Source organism: Argiope bruennichi, chromosome 11 (genome assembly GCF_947563725.1).
Source record: "Argiope bruennichi chromosome 11, qqArgBrue1.1, whole genome shotgun sequence".
Lineage (NCBI taxonomy): Eukaryota > Metazoa > Arthropoda > Arachnida > Araneae > Araneidae > Argiope > Argiope bruennichi.
In genome coordinates, this window is record NC_079161.1 from 41,234,404 (window position 1) to 41,260,923 (window position 26,520).

A 26,520-nucleotide genomic window follows, 5' to 3' on the forward strand; every position below is an offset into this window, starting at 1 on the left:
CACTGTAAATGAAGACCAATGCAAGATATTGTGTTACCTGTAACACAATTGTATAGGGTTATTTTAAGTTTTGTCAGGGGCCACACATAGAACACCCTTGATTGCCTCTCTGTCAACATGACAAACATCTAGCCGGTAGTCCATTACTGCCCAAACGAGTGTTAAAGTATCCAAGTCGCGTCCATGAATAGTGACTGATACTTTTGCACAAACAGTCTGTAGTTGTTCATGCTGTTGATAGATGGATTTTCTAATTAGAACTTCTTTTCCGAAGTGTGACAGAAAATGCCACTTGCGCAACAGTTGCGGATTCCGTTCTGCTAAATTGAAGAACACAAAATGGCGGCCTGAGCATGTGTGAGCAGCTGAAATGTCTTCCACTGCAAACTTTAAGAATGCGATTCGCTAAGGTTGTTCTTTCTTTGACCTGTCTTCTTTATGAATCACCCTGTTGAACTGTTCGATAAAAGCATTGGGAAGGAACGAAAAGTTAAAGAATTTTAGATGCAATTAACTATGCACACAAAGGTTGGAATTCCATTTCATTACAAACAGTCTTTAATTGTTTAAGACATGCAGGATTCATAAGAAACGCAGAATCGGGAAAAATTCTCAGCAAAGACATCATCGGCGCATTAGACTGACGTTAATGCATTTGTCATTGTTGATAATGAGATTGCAGTCTTCTGACAAGCGACTGTAGAAGCCTCGATACTTGAATTTTTGGAAGAAAAACCAGAGTTCAAGTGAAGATAGCAATGGCGAGTATATGGATTAAATCCCCATCTAATAAGACTGAAACAACTTAAGCTTAGGAGAAAGCTCATTAGTACTCAACATCCATTGAAGGTGCAATAGACTATACTTAAAGCTTTAAGTATAGTGGGGAAGAAAAAAAAAAGTTATTTACAACAATCAGCACCTTCATTAATCAATACTGTTGAACTGTTTTAATATACCAAAAGTAATATGGAGAATATTTTCTTTTAATTTCCAAAAAATCTAGTTTGTCATGTTTTCATGGATTGTTGCAGGATATTTGTTTTTCCCGAGTCATCAATTGTTTGTCTCCCTTGAGTGATGATTTGTTGGTTTTACTGCATTGCATGTCAATAACTCCCCATATCCACTCAATCCAGAAATTAAGAATCCAGTTTCAGCTGATCTAGATAAGTGTCGACATGTAATAAAATTTTTATTGGCATTTTTAATGTTTATGTTTAGCTTTATTCTTGCTCCCATGATACACTCCCATTCACCAATTGCTTTCACTATGTCACTAGAAATAATATTAGTATGTACATACTGCTACTCAAGTAAAAACATGCTCTTTCCTCATTTTTTAAAATGCTGTTGAAATCCGAGAAGTTCTGTTGTAGAACTTAGTATCGAGGGTTCTTTAATTTGCATTTTCTTAAATACATGGATCTCCTGATAAGCATGCATTTCAAGAGTTGATAAAATTTAAAACAAGAATTTGAGGAATCATTCTAGTCAAAATATTTGTTTTCAAATGCTTTGTAACCGAATTGTAGATAAACTGTATACGGATATTTCAAACAGATGCACTTCAAAAGAAAGCTTTAATTTATAAATTTAAGTTTATAGAAGTATTGCCTGCTTACTGCTAAAAGTAAAAACCTAAAGTGTCTATTACAAGATTCTATTTCTACAGGAGAAAAATCAATACATATGTAACATATTGTAACAAAACATCGCTTATCAAAGTATCGGTATACAATATATACTGCACAGACTATGATTTGTATAAGGAGAAAAAATAAGCATACCTTAAAGAACTTTTTTTTACCATGTCACTTTAACAATATGCCAAAAATGTTACATAGACAATCTATGACTGTTAATCATTCAAAGCATTCAATAGTTTCAAGAAAATTTTAGAGACTAATACAAATTGCTAAATTAAGAAGATGAGAATTTCCCAACATGCATAGCTACATCCTACATTTTATTTGGCAAGCCCAAAGTTGCAGTAGTGGCATTATATGTAAATTTTTATCTAAGTACTTCCTTTTTAGTTAGAACCTTTCGAATATATTTTGATTTAACAACGTGCTGGTTTAGTATTTATTAATAATCAAGTGCACTTGCAGTATTGCAAGATAAAAGTATCTGAATTCACACTGCATTTTAGAACATGAATTGCACACAGCCAACTTGCATTTCAGTTATTCTTGGACTATATTTTAAACAATTTAAAATTATATATCATTTATTCAAAATGCTTTCTTGTATATCAATATCAATTGTAAAATGCAAGTAAAATAAAATGTAAACAAAGTACTTAAAAAAAATTTTATTGTATCAAATCTGTACACAGTGGTTTTAACATTTCATAAAATTTATCTACCCAAAACGTCGAATTCTAAAAAATTAAATGCTTCTTCTAAATGACAGTTTTAATAAATACACACCAACACCTTATTTTAAAAGAAACAGACCAATTACAAAAAATAAAATGTGTTCCTTTCTAAAAGAGAAGCGTTCAGGGAGATTAAAAATTTGAAAGAGCTGCATGAAAATAAAATCTGTTAAAAACAAAAGTCTAAAATAAAAATAGATTGAACAGGTTTTAGAGGATGTGAAATTTAACAAATTTACAAATTTTGAAATTCTAAGCTCATGAAATAGAATAAAAATTGCTGATGGGCAGCTTTTCCCAGGAATGTCTACTCAACAGTCACTGATTTGGCCAAGTTTCGAGGACAATCAACCTGTACAAGGGGGAAAAAAGAAAAAAAAGTAATTTTTTTACGTAATTCAAATGTCAGCTATTTAATACATTTCTTAATTCCAAGAATTTTTTTTTTATTTATTTTATACAAACACCATGACTGTTCAAATTTCATTAGATTAAATTTTAAATATTTCATAACATTCAGATTAAAAAATTCAGCATTTTTTAAATTATAGTTATTCCTGTAAAACACAGGATAAATGATTTTATAGCTTGCAGATTAAAGACTTGCAAAAACCTTTCTATGCAACTATATGCCCAATAAAAGATCAGTTTTAGTTAAGTTCTAGTTAAAGGGGAAAAAAATCATTGATACACAAGCATTTTATGCCAATTGTTAGCTTTCATAAAATCTTCACATTTAATCACAGGAATGTAAACAAGATACCTTTTATCATTACCTTATTTAGAAATGAAAAGCTTATTTTATTCCATAATTTTCCTACTATAAAATGTTCAAGTCTAAAATTAAGCTAACAATTTTTTTATAAAGTTTATTTAAGGCCATCTTCAGCCAGCTCACTTCTGTACAATTCTCTTGATTTCTCAGTTAATTTTATTCTACAACATCCAATATAACAGGTTTTAATCATTTGTACATTTTAGTTAAAGAAAGCAATTATAAAAATGGACATTCCTGTTATACTTCAGATTTAAAAAGCTTAATTTTTTATATATTATTGAATAACCTTAATATGTATTTAAGAGTTATTTTTATGTATCGCGCCTATTAATTATAACTTAAATAATTTCACTTCAAAATGGGGGAAATGCTCTTAACTAAGAAATTTAAATTATGTAATAACTTGCTACTAGTAAGTTTGCCTTTAAAAATTTAAATTTCATAATTTTTTTTTCAAAGTATTGGTTATATTTAAAGAAATATTGGATGCAGTAAGATTAAGAAATTTTATTTTTCCAATATGAAAAAACTGTTCAAGTTGTGAAGATCTGAATTATTTTAGGACATTCAACGACCATCTCGGGGATGACATGTATTGATTAGTGGATCATAAAAGCAATTACTAAAATGGTTTAAAATAGTGGTTTTCTAAACTTTGTGTCTTGGCCAGTTTTAGTTCCAGAAAAGTTTATTTAAAATGTACTGTCCAAAATGTTTTATAACCAACAGGAACACGAGACTGAAAAATTCAGTAATACATAATTGAGAAATTATAACTATGGCAGAGCATTTCTCTTATTAGAAGAATAAACCTATTCAGAAATTAGATCATGGTTAGAGGGAATACCTAATATAATGCTTTAAGCTATTTAAGCTCAGTATAATTCGGTACATAAAGCAATTTACTAGAATAGATCTAATAAAATCAAAATTTGTGTATTTTTTAATGAAATATAAATACAAGTTTTAAAATTCCTTATTGTAATCTTAAAGTTATATTTGCATGTTAATCTTCTATTAATTAATATCGAGTACTAGATGAACTTTCTGCAAGGATTTCTATTCACTGAATTTATTAAATAAGATAAACCTACAAATAATAATGACCCTTCATGTATTTGTATATTTGGAAGAACACTGAGGAAGACATCTACTAAGGTAATAAACTTTTGCATTAGAATACCTTGCGATTAGAATTTTAGGAAAAACTTTCAAGGTATCGTTTTCAATAATACTATATTCCTTATGGGTTTAAATTTCTGAAATCTTTGTTGCATTGTAATACAAAAAATTATCAAATCGGAAAATTCAATTCAAATTAGTACTTACATTACAATCTCTGAGAACAGCAATATGATAGGACAGCAGTTGCAAAGGAATGACAGTGAGAATACCTTGGAGACAATCAACCGAATGTGGAATTTCTAGATATTTAAATGCATGCTTCTGAGTCTCTACATCTCCTTTCTCACAAATGAGAACAGGACGACCTCCTCGAGCAGTAACCTAGAAAAATTAACATTTTTCTAATAGATAATGGCATCATACAAATACATTTTGTAAAGTTATTTGCATTCCTAATTAGTGTGTTAGGATGCAAAAACTTTGCCTATATACAATTATAGTAAGGCGAATTTTCTTTCCTGCCTGTATTTAATAACGGCAAAAGACAAAATATGAATATATTTCAAAGGGTTCATTCCAAGATATTTTGTAGTAGAAATTATTCTAAAAGCTCTAATATTTGTCCAAACTGAATATGAAATATGTTTAAAATTAGGAAACTTCTGTAGGAGAAAGGCAGAAAAAGGTTCATCGTAATAGCAAAGAATTAGATATACCAAACAATAATTATAAACTATGTATATATTGCTTACTATAACCATTAAAAAACTAGCTAATGAATAATGCTAGAAAGTTAACTGAAAAAGGCAAAATGAATTAAAATTTTTAAATTGCAGCATCTTCCTAAAGTTATCACAATCAGATATTAAGTTTTTTTTTTTTTTTTTTTCAAATTGTGCATTCTAAATAGTTACTAACTACAAATAAAGATCAGCAAAATAAAAGAATACTGTTCAAGGAATTATATTTTAGTATATAGAAGATTCACTAGTTTTGGGGAAATTCACTCAATACGAAACTTAAAAGCTACTATTAGGAATAAATTAATCTCGATAAAATTCAGAGACTATTTTCCTGCAATGGTCTTATATGGTTTGCTTAAAAAGCTTTCAATTAACTAAAATTGTTTTTTGTATGCACACTTAAGATTATTTGTCTTGTCAGTAAATTCGAAATATTGTTTTAGGTTTAATTTTTCTGCTTGTTAATACTAGTAATTATTTTCTGTATTAAAAAATTATGAAATTTATTAAAAAAACAGTGAAACTTGTAAAAAAATTTTTACACATAATATTGCATAGCTTGCAGATCAACACTTTAAAATTCAATAATTTATATAATTAGAATTATAACCAAATTACTGAAATTTAAAAATTTAAATAAAGTGTTATACTCAAATTTTTTTAAAGCCAAAATTTAATACAAGAATAAAATATCAAATTTGACCGAAATCTACATACCTGTTGCAAGGCATTCATGCATTTTGAGTAGACTGGATCTTTAGTCACTATCATAATAACAGGCATAGCATCATCAATAAGTGCAAGAGGTCCATGCTTTAATTCACCAGCCAAGATTCCTTCAGAGTGCATATAGGTAAGCTCTTTGATTTTCTAGGAATATAAAATATGAATATTTAAAGACATCTTGCTATAAATATGAATTTCTCTGTACACATTTCATTTAAGTTGAAATGATTGTATGTTCTTTTAAGTAATAAAAGGTAATGTTCATATTAAGACATTCAACTGTAATTTTAGCATAAAATAAGAATGTTCTTATACATAAACTTTTAAAAGAAGGTATACAAGGTAAAGTTTAAAATGTTTTGATTTACCAAGTCACTGATTGGTCAGTTAATTTACCAAGCAAAAATTAAATTTAAAAATAACCTTGCTAAATAAAAGTTACTATATTTGATAGTTTCTGTATGAAAAGATTTGATGTTAGCGAGTAATTTAAATGCAAGATATTTCATTTCAAATTGTTAAAATCTTGCTTAAACACCTATCTAGAACTGCTTTCTTTTGAACAAATTTTAGTTTGATTGCAGAATTGTTGGTATATTGAAACTGGTCTGAGAAATACAAGAGTGAACACTGTTCAATATACACTTTTAATTATATAAATTTACTTGAAAGCGAGTAAAATTTTTTCATAAAGTTCTTATTTCTCAAATATATTTAATTACTTTGTATACATTAAAGACAAGTATACAAAATCTTGGATTTAAAATTCCTTAATGCATTATTTTATTTAAATAATGCAAGATGTATTTTTAATTTTACATGACCAAAAATCTGAAAGTTCCTAAATATTATTTAATCATTGAATAATGTATTTGGTATTAAACTCAGTTAAATCAGTATTCTTAAATTTTAAAGCCTTTTTTTGCTTGGCATATTTTAATATACACTAGTTTATTTTGTAACTGGTAAACAAGTGTTCTGAATTTCAATTTCATAACTGATTAAAGCAGAGTGGATATCAAGCCTACACTAGATCAAAATTTGAATATCAATTGTTCTGTGTATGAAATTAAAATTCCTTCAAAATTAAGTAGTGCTAGATATGCATTTAGTCAAGATATTGAACTAAAATCTCAAATTAAACATTTTACTAATGCTGTAAAGTAAATAATTCCCTTTAATACAAAAACTAGCCATTATAACAACTGTCACTTAGCAAAAATATTTTTCAAATTGTGACATGGTGATAAAATGCCAAATGTATAAACTCTTAATACATATTAGAGTAAATACATATAATATTTTAATAACAATGAAGTTGCAAATATGATTTAACCAAGCAATTATAATTTGTTAACATGAGCTGCAATTTCAAGAGACATTTGACGATTTAAAATATCTATAATAGTATCTTATTTTATTAGGAATTAGACACACTAATTACAAAAAAAATGTGCATAAGAAGGAGCTTATGAAGTATCATGAAACCTTCATTATAGTCTTTTACTATTCATATTACTTGAATAATTATTCAGCCATTTAAATCTAAAAAACCACCTCCAAGTTTCTGTTAACTCAGAAAATGCTGAAACTTGAGGAATTTGAAATGCAGAGTTAACCATGTAATTGAGGAAAAGAAATTAGATGATAAAACAAGGCCCCATATTAATTTTAAAATTGATATATAATCCTAGATTTAAGATTCTATACATGAAAAAGGTTCATTAAAAATAACTTAATATTAAAGTTATAATAAAAAAATTTTTTACCTAAAATAAGAAAAATCTAATAGATGTAGGTAGAAATTTCATGAAGCTTAATCACTACGTGTTACTTAATATCTCCTTTATTGTTATAATCTACCATTTTTAAAAAAGGAAATATAATGGAGTAAGGAAATTAGATATGAAAAATCAGCAGTCATAAAATACAAAACAGATGAATAATTAGCATAACTATGAAGAGGCTTCAAACCAATTGCTTTCTACTAGATATCAAAATCTTAAGACACTTACCAATGCTCCTTCCATGCAAGTGGCATGATTGTACCCACGCCCCATAACCAAAACAGACTTTTGATGATACATTTCTTCTGCTAGTTTTAAAACTTCAGAGTCCAAATTCAAAACTTCTTTGATTAACTCGGGCAAAGCTTTTAAACCTCTGATGATTTCACTTCGTCTTGATTGCATAGAAATTCGATCCTCAGACATAACCAAAGCAAACATGACTAGCGACAAAAACTGACTGGTATATGCCTGGAAAAGTAAATTAATCATTCATAAACATTACCAATTAGAATAAAAATAAAACAAAGCAATATTTAAATTAATACAAATATTGATTAAAACTATAATTAAAAAATATAAATATTTAAAGATATATTAAATGCTTTTAAGATTGGACAAAAAAATGTATTATAACTATAGAACTGATAGTTTTTTTTGTAGATAAAATCTAAACGTATCAATAAAAATTATTGGTTTATAATAAATCAAAAATCATTCTCGATTTATGAACATCCAAGCTTATGTACATGGTTTTTAATTCCAAGATAATCCAAGAAGTATTAACTAACAATACATAAATTACAAAACAAAAAGACAATTTTCATATAGCTGAGAATGTTAAAATGATCATTAAAGATCTTAGCCATTGAAACATTTGACGATTTGATCTTTAATCTTATTTAACACTAGCCATCTTTGGCGACCAGCCGGTTCACCAATCTTAATGCTCGTTAACATTTTAATTAAATATTTTATGCAATTTCTACTTTAATTCCTCTTCAAAACATTTAAAACTTCGCATTTTGATAGTCATAATTCATTCATATTATAAAGGCCTTCAGTCATAACGTAATATGCATCTAATTTTCTGTTAGCTCCCGTAGAATTTATGCTTTAAATTAAGGTGGAAATGATTAATCTGAAATTAATATATTTTTTACTGAAGCAAAGCATTTTTAATATGATTACAGAAGACAGTCAGAGTCTTAAACCTTATGGGCACTAAAGAATATTTTTCTTAATTTATGTAATATTTCAAGAATTTGTAAACAAAATTCTTAGATTCATCAAGAGCAGATCGATTCATTAACAACGTTTAGTTTTAAATGCATCAAACACTAAAAATTAAACAGAATCGTTCGAAATAGGTCGGAAAATGTTAAGTTTAACCTCGTTAGCATGGGTAAAAACCGACTCATTTAGTGGTGGGGAAATGAAGATTTTTCTGGCGAGAAAGTTAATTTTTAATTACCGTAATTTCGCGCGTATAGTCCGCGGACTATCTGTGTTTAAAATGCGAATTTTTGAAGCTGCGGACTATCCACCAGTGCGGATAATACGCTGGTTGTTCACGGTTAAAATCGTTGAAATTTAAAAAACACGCTGTCGTGAACTGCCGATGATCAAATATAAAAAAGCGCGAGATTCCAAGAAGACATTCGTATGTATCGCATCGATAGTAAACCATAGAGCATAGTGCAGAACGAATGAGTAGTAGCAAGTAGAGCTCTTAAAATCCAGGCTGGCGCATCAAGCGATGCCGGGATATGAGCACTCACTTAGAGCAAACAAAGCGCTAAAGTGTCAACCATCCGATCGGGATTTATAAAAGTCGGGATTGTTAGTGAAAGCGAGGAAATCACTGAGAGTGAAGATAGTGATGCTGAAAATGAACTTTCGGACACTCTTCCCGAAAATATATTAGAAATGTTTAATTCAGATACCGATGAATCGAACTTTGAAGGTTTTCGTTAATGTAGTAGAATGTGTGATTAATTAGTAAGCACTGTTTATTTCTATTTAGCGTTTTATTTCTGAAGGTATATTAGTAAATAAGTACTTTTTTTCTATTTATACTTGGTTCTTTGTTTCTAAAATACATTAATATTGCCGTATTAAAATAACGTAATTTCGGACGTATAGACCGCAGACTATCTGGTAATGCGGACTATTTGACGATTTTTAAAATTTTTTTATATAAAATCGTGTCTGCGGACTATACGTGCGAAATTACGGTAATAATTGAAATTCTAATTAGAAATTCAAAAAAAGACCCCAGGTGCACATTCCCGACCTCCAAGGTATACATGTACCACATTTGGTAGCTGTAGGTCAAATGGTCTAGCCTGTAGAGCGCAAACACACATACACACACTTTGAGCTTTATTATAAGTATAGATAATGGAAAATACAAAAACTTTACAAGTACTAGAATATTAATTTAGATATCTAAAAATTTTAAATATTTGCAGTTTTAAAAAATTCAGTTCTATATCATAATTCTATAAAAGATCATATAAAACTCTTGATCCAATATATCCAAGTTGTATATATTTATGTTTTACATAAAAAAATTGTAATTATTTACATTTGGTAGTATAAAATTGCATTAATTTGTCTGATAAAATACCTTTGTGCTGGCAACTCCAATTTCAGGACCAGCATTAATGTGGATGCCACAGTGGGACTCGCGACAAATGCTACTTCCTACAGTATTTGTGACACCAACAATAAGAGCTCCATGATTTTTACAGTAACGAAGAGCAATCAATGTATCAGCTGTTTCACCTGAAGTGACAAATTTGAAATATTTTAAAACTTTTTTTTACATGTATAAAATCTGTTTTAAATAAGGAAAAAAAAAAAAAGACTATTTGAGAATAAGTTTCAATTTATAAACAGCTTGAAAATAAATTCTTTCTAACTGTCTGAAGATTTGATTTTTCTTTTACTAGTATTTTAAAAACTAGCAAAAATTTAAAATATTTTCAAATCAAATATATTAAATATTTCCTTTTTTAAAAAACTGAATTTAAGATAGTTCAATTAATATAATCTTAAGTTATAACTGAAATTAAAGTTTAAGAAAATAAAAATTCTTATACTTTAGAATTACATATTAATTATATTAGAATTTTTCATATGCCAATAAGGTACTTGATAAACTTTAAAGATAAGTCAGACAAACATAAACAAGCTGCATGCGATTGAAGACAAATAATAGCATGTATAGAAAGAAGGCTATTTATAAAAAAAAAAAAATCTGAATATACCATATAAAATGAACAATTGACAATTGTGCAAGTAACTCGGATGAATAGCAAAATTAAGCCTTTACAATACTTGAAGTGTTCTAGATTTGTCAGTTGAAGTAATGAGCTTCACATGTTATTCATACTGTTATCTGTATCTATTAATCTTGTGTTGCTTACTTTCTCTGTTGTAAACTTTTGCTTAATTTATTAACAAAGAGTTCTATTGTAATGTTTCTAAACTTTTATAGAAAAATAAAATTTCTCTATGACTTGTCTTCAAATAGATAAGTTTTATAAACTATTCCAAAAAGGTAAATTTTATGAATTTCTAGAAATTCATAAAGTAGTTCATATAAAAATTTAAAATAATATACTGTTAGTAGCTACAAATTATATACAAATTCATATATCATTAATGCTAAAATATACAGTTGCTGCAAAATTTTATTTGTATTTCAGTTACTTCAAATGTTTTGCCAACTCGATTGCTTTGATGAAATTTTAAAAACACTAGAAAATTAAAATTGCAATTTAAAACAACTTTATAGAAATACGGTTAAAAGAGAAAAAAAATGAAATCCATTTATCATTTGATATTGTTATATTATCTATCATTTATAGATTTAAATTAAAGTGAACACTCTAATTTACGAAGGGGGAAAAAAAGTCTTTTTGAAAGCAGATATATTCGATAATGCTCTGAAATTTCATATTTACCCGATTGAGATATGAAAAAACAGACATCATCCCTAAAAATGGGAGTATTACGATCCAAGAAATCACTTGCAAGCTCAACCATAACCGGCAGCTCAGTCAACTCTTCTAAAATTTGTCGAGTCTAAGAAAGTCAAAAAATTGAATTAAAGTTAGAATCAATTTAAAACAAAAGAATTTATATAAAGATTTGCATTAATAGTTGTTAATAACTTAGTATTTTAATGTTACATACACTAATATACTAAGTTTCTAAATGAAAAGTTATATATTATATTCAATGCCTTTTACAAATTTTTAATTTAAAAAAATTATTCTAAACACGTTTAAAATATTTCATATAAGACCTAAACTAATGTTTTGTTTTGTAAAACTGTTTTAGAAACAATTTAAATACATGCTTTGGTTTCTCTTATCAATTTATACTCAAATTTAGTATCAATATAAATTGATATTTCATATTCAATTTAATATTCTGGTTTGCAAAAATAATTCAAGAATTGTGAAATTATGTTTAGAATTAAAGAAATCAAAATAGATACGAGATATTAAGTTTAATTACTAACTAAATATACTTCAGAATAAGAAAAATAACTTTCCTGTAGTCTTATATGCTTTATTTCATTACTAAAACTATATGAATTATAAACTAAATTAAATCCTGTTAAATTTAAAGATTTAACTCATTTAAGCTTAATTATATAACTAGCTTAAGATATTGGAAAGCACTGAATTTTAATGAATATAATACGAAATTTTTTTTAAGTTATCAAGAATGAGGACATTAAAATAAACAATACATGCCAAGAAATCCAAATACTTACAGCAACAGCACTATGATAACTGGTACCACAACCAATAAGCAGCAATCGTCTACAGCGCTTGATTTCAGGGATGTAATCCTTTATGCCACCGAGAACAACAGTTTCCTCAGCCAAATTGACTCTTCCACGCATGGTATTTATGATTGATTCAGGCTGTTCAAAGATTTCCTTTTGCATGAATGAACTATAACTACCTGAAATAAAGTTAACAGAAGATTTTTACATTTTCTAGCGACAAAAAGTATTTAAGAAATTTTTAATAAGATGATATCCAATTTGAATAATCCAAGAAAGTAGTGTTAAATCAAAGCACATAGAATGTTTTTATAGAAATATCGCTATTTTTCCCAGAAGCAAAAAACAAAGCTTAAAAAATTAACTAAAAAATACGAGACCAGTTTTAATTTAAAAATAGTGACGACCCAACAAGTTCTATCCTTTATTATAACACATCAGAAAGCAGATTTTGTACAACATGGTTGATAAATGTCCATAATATTAATTCCAAACACTTTTAAAGTATGTTAACTTGAACAAATAAAATAATTTTTTCTAGTAATATTTGGTTATAAAAATTGCGTGGAAACCTATATATAATTTTATAGTCTTATATGAATTGATCCGAGTATGTATTCTGGAAACAATTATACAATACAGGAAGAATAAAAAATTTAATATTAGAAGAGTTAAAATCAATGCGGAAAATTTAATGCTTAATCATCAAGTTGTAATATAAAATTTGCAAATCTCAAAATAACAGAAAATTAATATTAAATTTTAACAATTAGTTTATATATTTATCGATATATTTATTACTTTCGATAACTCTTCAAATATTTCCAACAGTAATGAGAATATTTTTGCTTTGAAATCTAGTTTTCTTTGATTAAACAGTTCTATTATTAAATATTTATAATTTATGTTTTATATTGATTAGGTCTATATATCGTGAGAATAACACAAAATATCGCCTATTCGTTACATTTTAAATTAGATATATTTATATACCAATATTCTCCATGTCATCAAGATATTCATTTTATTACAAGTTTACTTTTATCATTTACTGGAAGTGCTATACTTTGAGGATTTCACATAAATAAATTTTAAAAGAAATATATAAATTTTAACTAACAGAACTTGATAAGATGGTTTTATAACTTAAAAAAAATTCATCCTCAATGCTTAAACTATTTAGCCAAGTACCGCTTACAAAAATATAAAATTCTGTTTGGATTCCAATTCAATTGCACTTTCCTCTATGTCAACATCCGAGATATTTGAACTGGATTCAACATCAAAATCAACTGCATCATTAAATTATTCTAGAACAAAATGTCAAAATTGTATTTTACTTGAAATATTGACTATTCGATTTTATATAGACATTTGCACTTTAGTATTTACTTTTTAAAATAAATATTGAGACAGTATAAAATGCTTATAACAGTGACAATATAGATAAGGAATAATTTTATTCTAAGCTTCATTTGCATATTATTTTCTCTTCTGCATAATGCAAGAAAAATTTCACATCGAAAAGAATTTATGAATAGTCTGTGCATCTGAAATTATACTTAACTGCAAGGCGGATGGGCTTACAGATTTTGAAAAACTGATCATTGGCACGAGTAAAATAAACTTAATATGGCCCTTTTTACCAGCATGTAACTTAAGGTTTATATTAAATTTATAATATATTACACACAAAAGAAGAATTCTAGTAAAGACCAAAGATAGTTACTATACTAGAATTTAAAACAAGTTTAAAATTTATTCTTCGCTTAAACTTTTAAATGTAATTATATAGACATAGCTAAGAAGCTATTCAGAAAACTAAAATATGTAATGAATTGAATATGTAATAAAAGTTACCTTTCATGATTTCTTGAATTGCCATCTTCAGAGTAATAATTTCTCGGGACAGCGATTCATCAGGAAGTCGTTTTACTCGGTGAATAGTCAGATCTAATAATGTTTAAAGGAAATAAAGTTTTAGATTTTGATCCTAAGCTATCTTTTGTTATTACTAGAAATAAAGATTTTAAAAATAACTTACTTCCATCTTTTACTGCTGCCACATCATCATCTTCCAAAAATATTACCCGATTTGTATGTTCGATCACAGCACTTGCATCTGAAGCGAAGAAATATTCAACTTGTTTGTCCTCGCCAATAGGATGAAACTCTGTGGTTGAGTCAGAGCGATGCATTCCCTGAGCTTGAACTGTACCAGCAGGTTGATGTGGAGAACGTAAATCTTTTCAAAAGTTCAAGTGATAATTAGATTTTTATTTAAAAACATTTTACGTAACGTTAACAAAAATGTGGAACTGGAAGGAAATTAAAGAATTAAATGTTCTTGTAAGAAGTTTAAAGCTAGAACATCTGATACCATTAAATTTAGCTTATATTTGTAAAAATTTAAGAAGTTTTATTAATGAGAAATTATTCAGATTTCACCATGACTAAATACAGCACTGGATCTTAAAATTTAAGATAAAAATATTAGAGACATTTTAAAAATTTAATATGTGTTATTAAAAAGAAATTAGTACATGGGTATTAAGACCATGCAAAGAAATCTATAGTTAAAATGTTTAAGGTCGGGGAAGATAGGGAGGGGAAAACAATTAGGGAAAACTACAAAAAAGAATAAAGGAATAAAACAAGCAATGAAATGCTGCTTTATAAATTTCTCTCAAGCCTATCAGGCTCTGCATCTTGCAAAAAAATGCAGTTGTAAAGACAAAATTTATGCCCATAGGTTACATTACATTTCAAAATTTAGATAACTTCAATATTTATTGTAACTAATTTTTTTTTTTTAAATTAAAGAATACAAGTTAAATAATATAACATCCAATTGAGTTTAAGAAATTTAAATTTAACAATTTCCATGCAATATTGGAAAAACAAGACTCAATTTCAGAATATAAGCAGTATTTCATTCCCGAAGGAGGTAAAAAAAAACAATAAGTACCTGATCCCTCATTGCCATCTAGATAAAAAGGTGCAACCAAGGATTTCAACATGCAAGAAGGGGAAAAAAAAAAAAAAGGACAGAATAAAATAAGATGAAGGTTATGAAATGGTTAAACATAGAAAAATGATCATATGAAATGAAACAGTGCAGCATCAATAATCTAGACAGATCTAGCAAGACAACCGAAGTCGCGTATTTACATCCAAGAAATTAAAATTAATATGATCAAATATTCGTTTTAAAATAATCTTTCTGAAGTATTTAATTTCTTTAAGACATACATTGATATGAAACGAATGAAACAAACTAATTTTTGAGATGGTATATTTAATACATATAGAGAAAAGAAACATTTGAAAAGAAATTAACATAGGATGTTACAAGATAAGGAGTACTGAACATGCATAAAATTACATAAATAACATTTAAGATATATGGAAAACTATATTCAGATGGATTTGTTAATGAATTAAAAAGAAAATGACCGAATAAAATTAAGCTACAGATAAACCCAAAATTTGGAGGGCTAATTTACAATTCTAAACAAATTCCAGTTTTTATTCGGTTACCCATTTTTAGCTATAGATGCATTTAAATACATATAAAACTTTAATACATTAATTTACACGCTCAAGCTTACTTATTTCAATCCTTATTTCTGAAACTCATGCGTCCAAAATTACTCACTTATTTTATGTTTTTTCTGATAAGGTTAATTCGAAACATTTAAGGTTAATTTTAATATATAAAATGTTTTAATTAATATACTTAAATATTCCGTATAGAATAATGGATTTTCAAATTCAGAATCAATATTAAAAGGTGGATTAAAGTGTAAAAATTTACAACTGATGCCACATAACAAACATTATACTTAGTTAAGTAATTAAGGTACTTATTTAGGCATATCAATCATATGCCTAAAATAATTCATTTAGGATCAGTCTGATTATTAATGCTAGACTGTAAAACAAATTATTTATATACAAGCCATTCAGCATAATAAAAGGCATCAAGCTGCAATAAGCATATTTGATTGAAGTTTCAAATCAATTGATTCAAATTTTGAAAGTTGATTTCCCAAATTCACAGATACTATTTACATAAATAAATTGTATTAATATTTAAAATCTAATTTATGGTTTCATTAAAAAGTAATTATTTTCAGTTTAGGTAACTAATTTTTTACTAAAGGGCCAATAAGAAATTTTATTTAAAATAACTAAAATCAGATATATTGTAGGCATTAGAAATTATATTATTTAATTGTTTCATGGAAAAAGGGAGGGGGAGAATTTCATATTTGTAGAAATCTTCAATGATTATAGATTAGTGAAAAATAAGAGTCCCCCTCCCCCAAAGGAAAAATAGCTCTAATTATAGACTTAAAATGCTAGCAAGAATCCCATCATATCAAGCATATTTCAATTAAGTCAGAATTCTAATACATACAGATAAACACTTAAAAACATTTCATCAATTCTGAACTATAGCTTAGATAGTTTTGCAACAGGAAAAAGAGAATGCAGAACCATTAAATTTCATTTAAAAAATATAATTGAATAGTTTATTAAGGAATAATAGATGATATGGATATAATCTTCATATATTAGTATTACTTTTTTAAATAAAAACGATGTTACTTATTGTGCAAAAATAAAGGAGAAGAATTTCTTGTACCTTGTTTGTTCTGCTTTTCCAATTCTGAAGTTGTGTGCAAAGTCGAAGAAAAAGGCATGCATGGGGAAAATAAAGATCACATCCACAATTAGATAAACATAGAATTATTAGTGCAGAGGAATATACAAAGAATTCATAAGGAAATTAGAATATACATACATGTGTAACAGATTAAGACATGACAAAAGGAACTATATATATATATATATGAAGGGAATTCAATACTGAAACAGATGTCAAACAATTGAATAAAAATGTTTAGAAACATTTTTTAGATGTTTTAAGCTACATCCTTACCTTGAATTAACTGAATTGAGCATTTAATAGTTTGTGTATTTTATTATTTAATTGAGTACAAGTCCCTAAAAATTCTTTTATACACACCAATAGACTTACCCTTACTGTACAAGACTGGTATATAATCCGTGTTCAAGTGTGTTTTACTTTTGATCCCGACAAGAAGAGGACTACCACGTCTAGATAGGAGAAGAAAAAAAAGCCAAGTAAAATTTCATTACTTAGATCTGATAATCTGAAGCTAAATTTTCTTAAAACTAATTAAAGTCTAATTTGTCGATTGTTTGTAAAATTAAGGAATATTTTCAGAACATATCAAGACTAATATATCTGTAACTTACTAGCTAAAAAGGTTGATAATAGGAATAAAATCTCAGTTTTTACAAAGTAAAAGATGGACAGAATATAAATAGTGTATCAAGTTTAAATACATTCAAATCCAAAGTATCGAAATAGATTTTTATTTTCATAAATTAAACATATTTGCAAACAATATTCATTGTATAATAATTCTCAATATTGCTTGGTTTATTATGTTTTTTTAGTTGGCTATGTAAAGCTCTAAAAAAAATGATCTAATTTATTAACGATTACATTACAAAATTAATGATAAAATTCAACTACTAATTTGACATTTACTATTTGACATCAGAACTATCAGGACACTCTAGAACTATCAGGTTCTTTAATGATCAGAAATTTAACATCCATAATACAAGAAAAGTTTGGTTCTCATATATTGAATACCTAGACCTTTAATTTTTAAAAAAAGAAATGTTAAAATTAGGCACATAATCAGTAACTAAGGAATTTGTCAGATTAAAATTAAATACAAAAATAGAAATACAATAGGAAGCTTTTTTACAAAGATAATCACATTCATCATAATACAAAAATTTAAAGAAAACAGATTTGAAAAGCCATATATATCTATTCACATTTGCTATAAAATACACTTAGAATATTCTGAACTATTTCAATATTGATGACAAGTTTTATTAAAGGATGAATTTTGAAGAATATGCTTACCTGGTTGCAATGCATTCATTTGGATACATCTTGCTTTTGAAAACCAAGGCAAATGCACCTTCCTGTAATGAAATCAAATTTGAATACATAGATCCATTTTAAATTATTTCAAATCCATTTATTTGCAAGTGTAATCTTGTTAACATCAATAAAATAACAAGTCTAGTTTTTATTCTTGGAACTTCAAGAATAGTCAATATATTTTCTTAAAAATAACTACAATATATTTTTCATAAATACTGAATCAAGAAATTAAATCTATGTCAACACAACTGAAGAACTAGTATTTTTATATGTCAACAATGCAGATTCCTATTAAGGAAGGAAACTTTAATTTTTACTAATTAAGTATTTTCATGGCAAGACTCGTGCACATATCTAAATTTTTTTTTTTTAATACATTCAAATTTCAATATAATATAATAAAGGGAGTCGATATATACATATTGAAGAACAAATATTACTGAAATTCTAGAATTCTTAAATTTTGAAAAATACAGATATATCGAATATATACCCGATTTTTTTTTTTTTGTCCAAATATTTGTATTGTAACCACATGCCATTAACAAAAATAGACTAACCTAACACTTTCAGTAATGGGCATACATTATATACAAGCACCTATACCTATAAGTGTTTTTATAAAACGTGAAAATACAGACAATTAGCCTTAAATACAGTTTAGAAGAAAATTTTAATGTTATAAAGTCAAAACTTTTAAATGAAATTAGTCTTCTAAAATAATCTTTTCTAATATTTTTAAATATAGTAAAAACAATTTTCTTTGATAAAAATAAAGAAAAAGCACTTTTATATTCTATAAGTTAAGAAATTTAAGAAAATCAAGACAAATCTTAGCCACCTACTTACCAGCTGTTGAATAACTTGTTCAACAAGTTCTCTAAATGATAAATGAGGATTGTTAGTGTGAATATGCTTGATAAGTTTAGAAATAACTTCAGTATCTGTTTGGGATTCAAATTCAAATCCATGATTTACCTAGAAATTTACAGAATGTTGGATTGAAAATGTTATTCCGTTATAAAACTGCAAGAGTATTTTTAAAAATCTAAGCTTTTTTAAAGAATAGACAATTCAAGCCAAAAATAATTTCATAAAACTAACTGAAGAACTAACAGTAAAATTTCATTGTTGATATACAAATACAACAAAGAATTATTCTGTTAAAAGATTTTAAACTTACTTTTAAAAAAATTCAAAATTCTTAAATTTAAGATAAATCTGTTTAAAAATGATTAAAAATGACATTGGCATTTTCTAGCTTTAAATTAATTAGTATAATTAAAATTATAGTAAAAATTTCATAGAATTATGCATTAAACAAGTAGATGCAAATTTCTTATATTAGTTATATATATTAGTTACAGGATCATAAAATACATTAAGTAAAACCTGAAATACAAATTGCTTATTCATAAAATAATTTTAGAATATTTCAACAACTTTATAAACAGTTTGAATCCTTACCAAGTTTATGATCAAAAAATAAAGTATACATCACTTAAATAAGTCAACTGAAAAGTATTACCAAAAATTTCTGAACATCTTTGTAATTAGTGATGATGCCATTGTGTACTACAACAAATTCTGAAAGAAAGAATGAAGTTTATCAACTTAATATCGCATTCAAGGTTTCAGAAGTCATGATAAATCTAAATTTCTCATGCTAGATTATATAAAATTAAGAGCAATTTTAAAAGTCAATAGTTCATATACAAATAGAACAGAATGAAGAATATTGAATTGAAAATATACTTAATATCTATACAGAAATAAGATTAATATATTTATATAGAAAATATAATCAGTTTAATTTCAGTATAGTATATAATTTAAACAAACAGATGCCTTACAATAGATAAAATGCTTCATTATATAGGATATATCGAGTATATAGAAGTATACAGATATACTTTAAATATATTCAATATCTACTCAGTAGTAAAAGCAAACTTTTATGATAAAGAAAGTTTTCATGGATGAAAAAGAATTGCTTATTATAAAAAGTGGTTCTTTGCCCGATAAACAAGCTTTTAAACTGTGGATGACACAGTAAAGAAACAACCAAGTAAGTAGCGTTTTATGTAAAGTACTATTTTCTAATAACAAAACTACCTCAAGATTTAAATTGTAAATTAGCGCTAGTAAAACTCAATACATCTTTAATAATTTTTAAAAATTAAATGATTTAACTGCTGAATTAACTTGTATATTATATGCCAAATAATAAAAATGGATTATCTTTAAATTATCAATTCCTTAGGTTCATAAATTTCATTCCACAAGAGATTTTTTTTTGTTGTTGTTGTTGTTGTTTAAGTGCCAGGTTATATAAAAATACCTTATAGACCTTCTCTTATCTATTACTGTTTATAGCCATTAGAAAAGTTCTTAAAACAATGATGAAATGCTTTTAAAAAGGTTAAATCACTTTTGGAAACATACCATTAGTCGGATCAGATCTTTGTGGATGGCTATTCAATGCACTAGGTGCACCATGGGTAGCCCATCTTGTATGGCTGATACCAACATGCACATCAAACGTTTGATCAAAATCAATGTCTTTGGAATCTAAAATTAAAGTATGCAAGTTAAATATTTAGAACAATAAAATTATAAAATAAGAGATTATGAAGAGGCAGTTAATTCTAGAATTTATAATAATTCAAGTGTCTTTATTAAATATCTTACAAATTCTATAGATTTCAAATATATAAATGAAAATTAGTTTACAGGTTACAATATAGATAGATAATGGTTCTTAAAATCTGAAGTTATTTAAAATTCCCATTTAAAAAAGTTAAGGATTTTAAAGTCTGAAAGTATAAATCCGTAACTTATGACTGCATCAAGAATTTAAATTACTATTGTATTAACTTAAAAAATGTATCAAATATGGAAATAATTAATGATCATATAGTTATTCAAAAACAAAAAACGATTTAGAAATTCAGACTCTTCTTTTAAATTATTGAACTACTTTTCTTATACATTAAATTTATTGAAAGCTACTTGGCATTTAATTTAATAATTAGTTTCTTATATGAAATTTTTGCTAATGACACATCAAGAATTACTGTTGGTATATTCATGTAAAAAAGTAAATATAAAAAAGGAGAGAGCAATAATAATAATCTTTAATGAAGATATGTCAAGTAAATTTTACATCTTGAAAGATCTTCAGAACTAAAATTTATATATAAAGTAATTAAAATATATGATAAAAATTTGAAATTCTTTAAAAAATTAGATCATATTATATTCAAAGATGTTTACCAGATAATACAAGATTAAATGCAATGAAAGATATTACTAGATAAAAAGTCTAATTATTTTTAAAAAGCTACAAGGGAAGTATTACCAAAGTAAATGCAGAATCATTTTAGATATTGAGCATATTAAAACAAAATTACTCACTGAAAATTTCATTTTCCAACATTTTCACTTTACCACTTCTTCGAATAATCTGAATGGAATTTCCATTTGCATCTCCATCAACAGCGACACCTGTAAAATTCAGTTAGGTCAATTATACAAATATAAAGGGAAGATATTTATAAATATATATATTTGTATAGAATTCAATTAAGTTTCTAAAATTTAAAAAAATCTGAATTATCACTAATTAAGCAAATTTTGGACATTAGATATAACTGAACTCTTACTTTTCACCATTTATAAAAGAACATAAATATATCCAAGATATAAAAATGAACCTCATATTTATAGTCGTAACATTTCATAAATATATTTAAATTAAAAAGTATTATCAACAGTTTTAAGCAACCCTGGAAATTATAGAACAGTTTTATTTATAAAGAGATTTAAGATCTAACTATTAATAAATTATAGGATGGTATACAGACAATCTATTGCTTTTCTAGCTTAAATTTTATTGAGTGGCTTAAATAATTACTATAAATAAATCGACTTTTATATACACTTTTCAAATACAATTTTTCCTTATACAGTCAATACTGATAAGTTTGAGTTTCTTTGCATTTTATGGTACAAAAGCTGTCTTTGCTAAGCTGTGTCATATTCAAGTTAATACCGATGAAAAAATGATAAATGAAAGAAATTTACAATTTACCAATAGATCTTTTCTAGCAACAGGTTCTTATGTTGTATGGGAATTAGTTTATCAAAATTCAATGCAAGTAGAAACATTTTTACTTTATTTTCAAGTTAAAAACAATGTTGAGATAATATTGATCCATTGCAAAATAAAAATTAAATTTCTACTTGAATGAAAGAAAATATTGAAATTTATTTTGCTTAACTGGGATTAAGTGTTTAAAAAACATCCTATAAGAATCAATTTTTTATCTTTATAAAAAAGCTAATTAAGAAACGTTTTCCTTCAAAACAGATTTAATGAAATTCAAGAAAAACATTACTAAAAAAAAATGTTTTATATGCATGAAATTATGTATTAAGAAGTAAATGAATATTTAATATTTATAACAGCATATCTTTTAAAACCACCTGAATGCATGAAATACAATTCAATTTGATGAAATACAATAATAAAACTATAAAGAACATCTAGAAACTTTAGTTTTTCTGATATGAAATAATACTAAAAGATTTAATATTGTTAATTTTTATTGTGTATAATTCCAACATTATCTTTTATAATTTGGTTTTATATTTTTGGAAATATATGTAAATTACCAGCAGAATCGTAGCCTCTGTATTCCAAACGTTGTAGGCCTTTGATTAAGCATTCTAGAATTTCCTTCCTTGTACGTGGCTCCAAATAATTGAGGTAAGCAAATATACCTAGAATTAAAAAATAAATCTTAAATTCTAAAATCTCAGCAAGTAAAATAATAAATTATTAGATTGAACATAAAATATGATATAGAATTGTATTTTTACTGATGCGGTTTTATAATAAACTTATAAAATTCTTAAAAGTTACAAGATGGCAAAAATTCAATTATTGTTTGATAACTAATGTTATTCACTTTAATAAATTTAAGCATAACTAGCAACTTAAGTTTTGTTAACAAGATTGATAGCTTAATTTTAATCTTTTGTTTTGGTTAAAAGAAAAACAGTCTTCAGAAAATATAACAGTATAAGTTAATATATAAAATGAAAATCAACAAGAAATTTTATGTTTAATGAAATTAATGATGATTAACAAAGCAAATTCAAAAATTGTTCATATTTAAAATTATACTTGTAAGCTTATATAATAATTTAAGATCTATATTCATGATAATTATAACAAAGAAAGATATATATAAAATATATATATTATCTTGCAGTAGATACAATTTGTTTAAAATGGTATTTGTAAAAAATTTAAGTTTTTAAATAAGTGAAAATCTTGAGACCACCTTTTGGTCAATGTAAAAAAAAAGTCCAAATTCATTTTCTAAAATATTAAAAAAAAAAAAAAAAAAGAAGAAGAAGTTAGACAGAAAATAATGGATTAATTTTATAACAAGATAAGGCAATGTTATGAATTTCAAAATAAACTACAATATTTGTAAATGTTAAATAGTAAAATGAACACATCAATAAAACTAAGATTTTTTTTAAGATAAAAATTTTTACTTTAATATACAAAAATCAAGAATTTTCATCACATTTAACATAAAAAAAAAATACAAGTTTTAAGATCCAATGAAATTATTTTCCCCGTTACAATAATGAAGAGTATCGTTTCAAACTATATTAAAATAGACCTTCAAAAGTAATAAAGATTAGAAAAGATTTGTATAATTGTAATGTATACACAAAATACAAGAGAATAAGTAGGTACTCGATATTGATAAGATCCTTTAACCTTCAACTACAAGTAAATATTTCTTGCGATTTATATTTAGATATCCAAGATTAACTGCTGAGAGATCTTGATCTTGACTGATATATTAATGTTATATAACTAAATCAATATTACAAGAAAAACATTTTTTATATTATTACCTAAAGATATTAAAATACAACTTGAATTAAAATTTCAAAGAGTGTTAAAATATACATTTCTAATCTTCCAAAATATATTTAGGCCAACAGTCAATTCATATTTATTAAGGAAAATAAGACTGGTCTAATATCAAGGACAAATTTTATTTGTCCAATGATTACAGAAGTTTTGAAGATGCTATTGTTTTTTTTAACGAAATTCCAATATAATCTTGAATTGGATTGGTTCCAATATTTATTAGTGAACTCATTAACATAAGAATTTAAGAGCATTTTTACTACATTTGCTCTTTACAAAGAATTTACATTTCTTTTAAACATGACAGAATTATATTTAATATTACAGAATTTAATTTAAATTAAAAATAAATATTTAATGATATTCAACAGCTGTTATCTTAAGTTATGAGCATAAAACTATCATTAAGATCAGATGGAAAGCAAAAGATTAAATACTTAAAAAATTAAGTTGGAAATTCAAATTGAATTTTAAAAAAATTTGAAGATTTCCAAAAATTATACTCTATAAAATAAAGTTAAATACATGAAAGTATAAAAATTTACTGTTTTTTTAAGTATTTACATTAAAAGCTACTTAAAACAATTTAGCAAAAATGCAAGAGAAAAATAGATTCTTTGTTTATCACAATATTTATGAAAAGAAATATTTTAATAACCAACATGAAAAGGCTAGTTGTCTTAAAAAAAGATATTTAAGATTTTTATGTTGAAAACAAAGACTTATATCATTAAAAACCTGAAAGACAATTATTTTATGATCTTAGACCTGAAACATTCCCTAAAGTCTCTTGAAACTGTCATTCCAAATTTGCAATAATTTTTCATCTTCCCTTTACAATTGTATCTATACTACCAGCAACTAACAAAAATTGCGTAAATTGAAAATTTGTAGTGATCATTTCACAATTCTAAGCTATAGGTTAATAATTTTGCTTCGAGTCTATCAATAAATGCAAAATTTTATTATATTTTTGTTTTGAAGTTAGCAATAGTAGCTTCCAGTAACGGTAATAACCAATATCCATTTTTAATGCACTTATTCTATGTTTTTCACAATCTTAAAATTGCCGATTGTTTATACAGGTTCTAAAGATCGCAATTAAATGATTAAATCAATTTTAACAATTGTAGAGGAATATGATTGTAAATCCTCATAGTTTTTAAGCGATTCCGCTTTTACAAATAGAAAACCAGTTTTTCTAATAGAGCTGGTAACATGTCAAAGCTGTTCCCAATAAAGCTCGAACGAAATCCATTTTTGACATTAAAAGAAATTTGACAAGCACGTTTTAATTGCATGAAAAACATTTAAAAGTAATCAATACAAACATTCAAAACTCACCACACATTGTAATAATCAAGAGTTAATGTTCACTGCAACAGAGAAATGTTCAAAAGCAAGCGGTGCTAACCAAACGTGCCGGTTTTATCCTTTGCCAATGAGAAAAAGAACTGCAGAAGGAGTTTGAAGGGAGCCGAAAAACAAGGACTCAAGTTGTGACAGCGAACTGGAAAAACGAAACATAAAATCCATTTCTCTTCGCTAGTCGTACTTATTTCTGATTGGTTCGACTTTGGAGGCTCGTTTCAGACGTCAAAGAACTGTGAGATAGAAGTGAAAGTTGCTTTTACAAGTAATGTTTTTTATTTTATTTATTCAAATTTTATTTTCCGACGGTAAGCAGTCACATTTAGTACATTATGAACACATTGTAGAAGTTGGCATTATTAGTATAGAAACTTTTAGTGTATGATTTTATATTGAAGAATGGGATGGTGCGAACTTAAAAATTTAGTAAATCTCAGACATAGTTATAAATACAGTTCTGATTCTTCGAACACTTATATCGTTCAAGAAATATTAAAATTTATTACGTTCTACAATTTGGTTATCGAAAATGTTTCATTATCTTATAAAACAATTAATTATGTCACATGCTTAAAAAAGTTTGAATCCTGATTTAGGAATGGAAGATTGAATTAAGCTATTGCTTTTAATCCATTATTAATAAACTGTTAAAAAAAAGACTGAAAAAAATTTCTTGAAATTCAATATAATATTTTCAGTTTTTGATATTTTAATTTTTTTTTTTTTTTGAGTATACAGAAAGAAAATATTAGAATAATCTAAAAAGTAGGCTTTAAATAAATCTGGATCTAAATAAGTCCGAAAAAGTCATGTTTATTCTGTATACGTACATGT

The 26,520-nt window shown here is 26.1% G+C and overlaps 1 protein-coding gene across 3 annotated transcripts; it reads right to left on the reverse strand.

The window, feature by feature from the left end:
• Window positions 1–2,302: 2,302 nt before the first annotated feature.
• Window positions 2,303–25,863, reverse strand: LOC129957041 (glutamine--fructose-6-phosphate aminotransferase [isomerizing] 2-like). 3 transcript variants are annotated; one of them, XM_056069159.1, is made up of 19 exons: window positions 25,660–25,863; window positions 23,031–23,138; window positions 21,771–21,860; window positions 20,799–20,924; window positions 19,882–19,940; window positions 19,203–19,331; window positions 18,330–18,391; window positions 17,400–17,479; window positions 17,004–17,027; window positions 15,321–15,338; window positions 14,397–14,597; window positions 14,213–14,305; window positions 12,338–12,531; window positions 11,517–11,637; window positions 10,175–10,332; window positions 7,771–8,013; window positions 5,747–5,899; window positions 4,491–4,667; window positions 2,303–2,735 (listed from the first exon to the last, which is right to left on the reverse strand). In XM_056069159.1, the coding sequence occupies exons 1-19, from the start codon at window positions 25,664–25,666 to the stop codon at window positions 2,691–2,693; spliced, it is 2,088 nt and encodes a 695-aa protein (XP_055925134.1). In that variant the 5' UTR covers window positions 25,667–25,863; the 3' UTR covers window positions 2,303–2,690. The 3 variants fall into 3 exon arrangements, with proteins under 3 accessions (XP_055925134.1, XP_055925135.1, XP_055925136.1); XM_056069160.1 differs by lacking the exon at window positions 15,321–15,338; XM_056069161.1 differs by lacking the exons at window positions 15,321–15,338; window positions 17,004–17,027.
• Window positions 25,864–26,520: the final 657 nt, after the last annotated feature.